Source organism: Octopus bimaculoides, chromosome 17 (genome assembly GCF_001194135.2).
Source record: "Octopus bimaculoides isolate UCB-OBI-ISO-001 chromosome 17, ASM119413v2, whole genome shotgun sequence".
Lineage (NCBI taxonomy): Eukaryota > Metazoa > Mollusca > Cephalopoda > Octopoda > Octopodidae > Octopus > Octopus bimaculoides.
In genome coordinates, this window is record NC_068997.1 from 29,207,846 (window position 1) to 29,213,825 (window position 5,980).

The following is a 5,980-nucleotide window of genomic DNA, read 5'->3' on the forward strand; positions in this document are numbered from 1 at the left end:
ATATACGTGTATGCATATATGGTACTAGCTCAAGTTTTGTTCTACCGAGGTCTTCTGTGTTTCAATCTTACTAATGTCCAGTAGCTAATACCTGTTTGAGCATTAAACATTGAAATTGTTATTGACCTTCCTTATTCTCAAATATTGCTTGTCGACCAAATATGTAGCATGTGCCTTGGAATCCTGCTCAGCTGGTCTTCTGGTCTTCTCTCTGACTGGTCACCACCACTACTTCCCTGTTTTAGTCCTCTTCTATAATCTCTTTCCATTTTTGCCATGACTTTGCTACCTGTGTGTATATGGCTCCTGGTGTAGACTAGTGAGTTTTATTTCCAGCCCGTCACAAGACATCCAGTAATGCTAGCAGCTCCATATCAGGTCTGGTATCTCCTGAGAGAGGGCGCACACGATCAAGGATAGGGGTGTCCCAGTCACAACGTAAGTAAGACTACCATGTCTGGTCCATATACAAATTCATTATCAACCAGTAGAAACAACTTTTAGAATTTCCTTCTATTTGTGTTTGTGTCAACAAGCTGTGTAAGAAATATCAAAGTCTAAATGATTAAACTTAAATTATTTGTCTAAACGCTCAATTAGCATTGGTACAGTCTTCATTATTCAGCTCAATATCTCATGACTGATTAGTTTAACATTAGCTACGTGGAAGACTGCTACATTGACTAATGTAGTTCAATCATTCTTTTGAATTATTTCGAATTTTGACCTTCAAAATTGTTAAGGTAGCTGTGCCCAGCACAACCACAAAACTATTAACTGGAACCAATGAAAGAGATTGTTTTGTTTCTTTCAGACTTTGATTGTTCCAAGAGACTGGGTTCCTGAAGCTTGAAGAATATGCATGAGATTCTTTACTGAACTCAACTCATCAATTCTAGGGACATAGCCAGGCTTTTACTTAATCCTAAATTTAAATTTGTTAATCCTAGTTTAGAATAGAGGCTATTCTTTGAAAGTAAAGAAACAAAATTACCTCAGCTAAAAGTAGCTGGTTTCATGATTATTTTGTATATATGCAAGTATTTTTTAATGACTATTCTCTGTATAGATTTTTATGATTCAGCATATGGCCAAAGTCTTTTTCCATACAATGGAAAACTGGTAAAAAGCATTATTGTGTGAATAGTGTTGGTTTGTCTGTGGAAACTACCCAATCTACTTAATATACCACTTAACTGATAGTGTATTCTTCTGGCTTGCTCTTTGGATGACAGTCTTAGAGTGGATGAGTCAAGATGGTCCGTGATGTTTCTGCATGGAGAGCTTTTTGGTCATCAGTGTGGCTGATTTGTAATGTGAAGTGTTCTCTTGCTACTCTAATCTTAACCTATTCCATTTTCAGCAGTTTTATGCCAAATACATTACTAAATTAGTCCATTTTCAATCACCTTTTGATCACACCAATTTGTTTTAATTTCTTTTATTTTTTAGTTGCTAAGTAATTCTAATTTGCAATAGACATTTAATTCCTGCTTATTATATTTTGTACAATCCTTTTTAGACTGTAACTCTAATACAGAATTATGGCTTAATTTTTAATTTATATTACATTTTGCAGTTTTCTTTTTCATAATGTTCAGATTGTTTCTAAACTGGATTTTAATTCTGACATCACATAACAACTAGCAGAAGTTTAGAAATTAAATTTTCTACTGCAAAAGTTAACATATTCCAAATTATGAACTGATTTTATGAATTCTATCATTCTTTAGAATTGTCATTTTCATTGGGCCCACAGGCAAAGAAAAAGCAAAAACAATAAATAAAATTTAAAAAAATAACATTTTGAATGCAAATTTTTTTTATATTTTACACAATTATTTTTGTTACACAGCCATAATTTAACATCTTGATATCTATTACCAAAAAATTTAATGAACACAAAAACAAAATTGGTATTTTTTGTGTGATATGAATTGGTGTTGTATTGTGTTTGTGTGTGTGTGTTACAACTATGTGATTATGTGACTTATTAAACACTTTAAACATACAGGTTTTTACTGTCTCTCGGCCCTAATATTTTCTCAACATTTTTATATAAATAAAAAGAAGTGCATGACTTAGTGTTAAGATGTTAGACTCATCGTAAACTAATAGTTTTGAGTCTGAGACCAGGCAGCACCTTGTGTCTTTGGGGTAAAAAACCCCAGTTCCTTTCACACAATTCCAGTCCACTCAGCTGAAAATGAGTACAGGCAACAGCTGAGGGCTAATCCTGTGATGGATTGATCCCAATGAGAGGGAAGTGTAACTTAGACATCATGGAAACTATATGTTCCAACCTAAACAGCTTTTAGACCCAAGAAAAAAAAGAGAAAGAAGCAATGTTCAGTTTTAGTTTAGTAAACTAGAAATAGCAATTTCTTTCAAGACCTTATTCATTACTTAAATTAATCAACTGTTTCCCATAATTGGTTTTTAATTTTCTTTCATCAAGTAATTTTCTATTTTTAGAAGCCCTCAGATAATTGTTAATATTTCCTCAATATGGAAAAAGGTTTCTTCTGATTTACTTGGGCATTTTGTCCGAAAGTAAAAATTCAAAAGTACACGTCTTGAAGTAATTTATCTTTCTTGTATTTTCTTGGGTTTTGTGTTTGATAGTCACCTAAAATTATTATTGCTAGAAAGGAAAAGATGATATGAAGAGAAATTTTTTTCTTTTTTTTTTTTGTAAAAGGTATTTTGAAATTGGGTTTTGGAAAGCATTGGTTGTGATTGAGACAACAATGAATTATCATAAATGAAGGTTGAACTAATAAATGGTCATTATTTTTATAATGTCCCCCCCCCCCTATTAAAAAAAGATATACATATTGTCTATACTAGTGAAAAAATGCCATAAAATAACAAAATTGTGAGCACTTTTAGCAGCTGCTTTATTTACTCCTGTCGATATAATTACAGCAAGTAGCCGATCTGGCTCTCCATCTTCTCGAGTAGGCTACAGTCACCATGGCACTTCACACCACTCTACACACCACTCAATAAGTACGCCAAAAGCAAGGCGTTCAGCTATACCTAGAAGTCAAGGTACTAGTCGTGAAACCAGTCCTAATCGGTCAACCTATGGTGAGGTTTTTACATTTATCTTGATAATTGATGGAAGCTTGATTTTACTTGGCAGTCTGATGTAATTTATAGAATAACTTGTAATGTGATGTGTAAAATATTGTCTGATAAGGTGTTTTTGTTGCATTTATTGTTTCATTATGTAAATATCTTTTTCTAAAATTATAGCTCTCTCTAGTCATTATGTAGGCTTTTTTTTTCTTCTATGTTTTCCTAAGTTTCATTTTGAACCGAACTTACCTTTTCTCATTGCTTCTGACAGGCCGTGAAAGACGATTAAGTGGGAGTAGACTTTCGACACTACAAAAGCGTAAGTTTTTTTCCTTGTCTGAACATCAGTTGAAATGAAATCTCTTACTGAATCAGTTTCAAGTATGTAAAGGGATGCTTTATAAGATTGTACTTTCAAAACTGTTGAAAGAAGAGCTTTGTTTAGTAACAGCTACATAATTATTGGTCTCTGTTCCTTACAGGTGGCTGGCCCTGGGTCATATTTACACTGTCTCCCCTCTTCCTTGCCATTCATTCTTTTCTCCTCTTTCTATCACATGTACTATTAACCCCATCCTCTGATGCAAGACAACTACTGTGCACAGTCCTTCTTCCCTAAAGTGTTATCCTTCTGGAATTCTCTCTCTGCACATGTCTCTTCTTCAAAATGTTAATATCTCTGGTCTCAGAAACCTGCACCTTCCTCCAGATTTAGTTTGGAAAATTATTAAAGGGGATGTTTTGTCTTAAGAAAATAAAGTGAAACGAACCATTGCACTGTACAAAATCTGTAAACTAATCCCTACATCGGTGGTGTTAGTGTGATTATTGGGAGTTACAATCTAAAAATATTATAGTAAACAGGATGACTGCATTGTGGAGTGGGTGGATAGTAGTAAAAAAAAAAAAAAATGTGTTAGTGTCCAAAGTCACCAAAAGATGGATGTCAGTACTGTTTATAAAATCAAACCAAGAAAGCATGACTTACCTGCCAGTGAGTGACTGTAGAATTGAAATCAAAATGGCCGTGTTGTAGAATTTATGCTAAAAGGTCATGTGACAATTACCCAGAAGTACTTCTGGGTCACATGACCTTTTAGTATAAATTCTACAACACGGCCATTTTGATTTCAATTCTACAATCACTCACTGGCAGGTAAGTCATGCTTTCTTGCTTTGATTTTATAAACAGTGTTGACATCCATCTTTTAGTGACTTTGTACACTAACACATCTTTTTTACTTTTGTCTACTTATTCCATAACGTTTTGACCTTGTTTACTATAATACTATAATATTTTTAGATTGTAATTCTTAATAATTGTATTGATACCATTAGTGTATGGATTAGTTTACAGATTTTGTCTCTTCATATATATTTTTATTTCTCATGTTTATGTTTATTCTTTGAATGATTTTAGGTATTTTCTTAGGGATTTGTCCCGAACAGTGACTGATTTGGGGAGTAAAATCATTTCCCCGTTCTAATGAACTCGGATAGAATTTGCTTATGATTTTATATAGTCCTATTTCAACCATGAAACGCGCATAGTCTATGTACTAGCACTAACTTCTATACATTTATACTTCCGTACTGTATATTATTGTATTAATTATTTCTGTCCAAATTATAAATTTGACTTTTAAATTTTTTAAATTAATATTTCTATGATTTATTTATGTAATATATTATTTAATTTAAAGTTTAGATTAAAATTTTAGATATAATAAGATGGTATAAGCCTCACAGCATGGATTTGGACGGGTTCTGAGTTGTAGAGTGGTGGTTCGTCTCTAAATTAGTTATATACATATATATTATATATCAGGAAACCTGGTGTAATATTATACCGATTTTTGCCTGTAAGGTTGGAATAAATTTTTTATTTCCTAATATTATTACTATATATATGTGGGATTTTCGAGCGGGATCGTTGCTGGTGCGCCTGGACTGGCTCTTGTGTGGGTGATACATGAGGTTTCTCGAGCGAGATGAGCGTGGCCGTTGCCAGTACCGCCTGACTGGCCTTCGTGCGGGTGACACGTAAAAGCACCCACTACACTCTGAGTGGTTGGCGTTAGGAAGGGCATCCAGCTGTAGAAACACTGCCAAATCAGATTGGAGCCTGGTGTAGCCATCTGGTTTCACCAGTCTTCAGTCAAATTGTCCAACCCATGCTAGCATGGAAAGCGGACGTTAAATGACGACGACAACGGTGTGTGTGGTTGTTTTTTTTACCTTGAGTTCATCTGTATTTCTATATTTCTGTAATGTGTAGTTCTACAACCAAGGGAATTTGTTCATAATGCCTGTTTTGATAACATATTGTTATGCTCTGAAGTATAATGTGATTGTGGGACAGGTAACTCTAATCAATATCCAGAGAGTAATACGGCCTATAAAGATGTTGTTTTTGAGTTCAATATGTGAGACAGTTTTTGAAAGACTCAAATTTTTCCAATTTCTAGCCAATGTGATAACCCAAAGAGTGCTTAGACCCGGCTCTGATTCAGAAGCTGCTATAGCAGATGCTTTGGTGAGTTATTCATTTTTTTTATCAAACTGGAAAATTTTTAAACAAAATTTTCCGTTTTTTTTTTTTAAATTCTTTCATTCTTTTAATTGTTTCAGTCATTTGACTGTGGCCAAGCTGGGGCACTGCCTTTAGTTGAGCAAATCAACCCCAGGAGTTATTCTTTGTAAGCCTAGTACTTATTCTATTGGTCTCTTTTGCCGAACTGCTAAGTTACGGAGATGTAAACACACCAGCATTGGTTGTCAAGCGAAGGTTTTCTTATTCATAAGCTCTTAATCTTTATATTTCGCACTGTTGCTTCCAGGAGGCTTCATAAATAATTTTTCTCCTAAGCTTTCAGTAAAACAAATTTGAAAATGA

General features: G+C 33.9%; 1 protein-coding gene across 1 annotated transcript in view; it reads left to right on the plus strand.

Moving 5' to 3' along the window:
• Positions 1–5,980, plus strand: part of LOC106878380 (CLIP-associating protein 1) — a 156,455-nt gene that overhangs the window by 115,157 nt on the left and 35,318 nt on the right. Inside the window, exons 21-24 of the mRNA XM_052974145.1 lie at positions 337–438; positions 2,929–3,093; positions 3,356–3,403; positions 5,553–5,620. Coding sequence (XP_052830105.1) covers positions 337–438; positions 2,929–3,093; positions 3,356–3,403; positions 5,553–5,620 — 383 coding nt within the window. The remainder of the gene's footprint in view (positions 1–336; positions 439–2,928; positions 3,094–3,355; positions 3,404–5,552; positions 5,621–5,980) is intronic.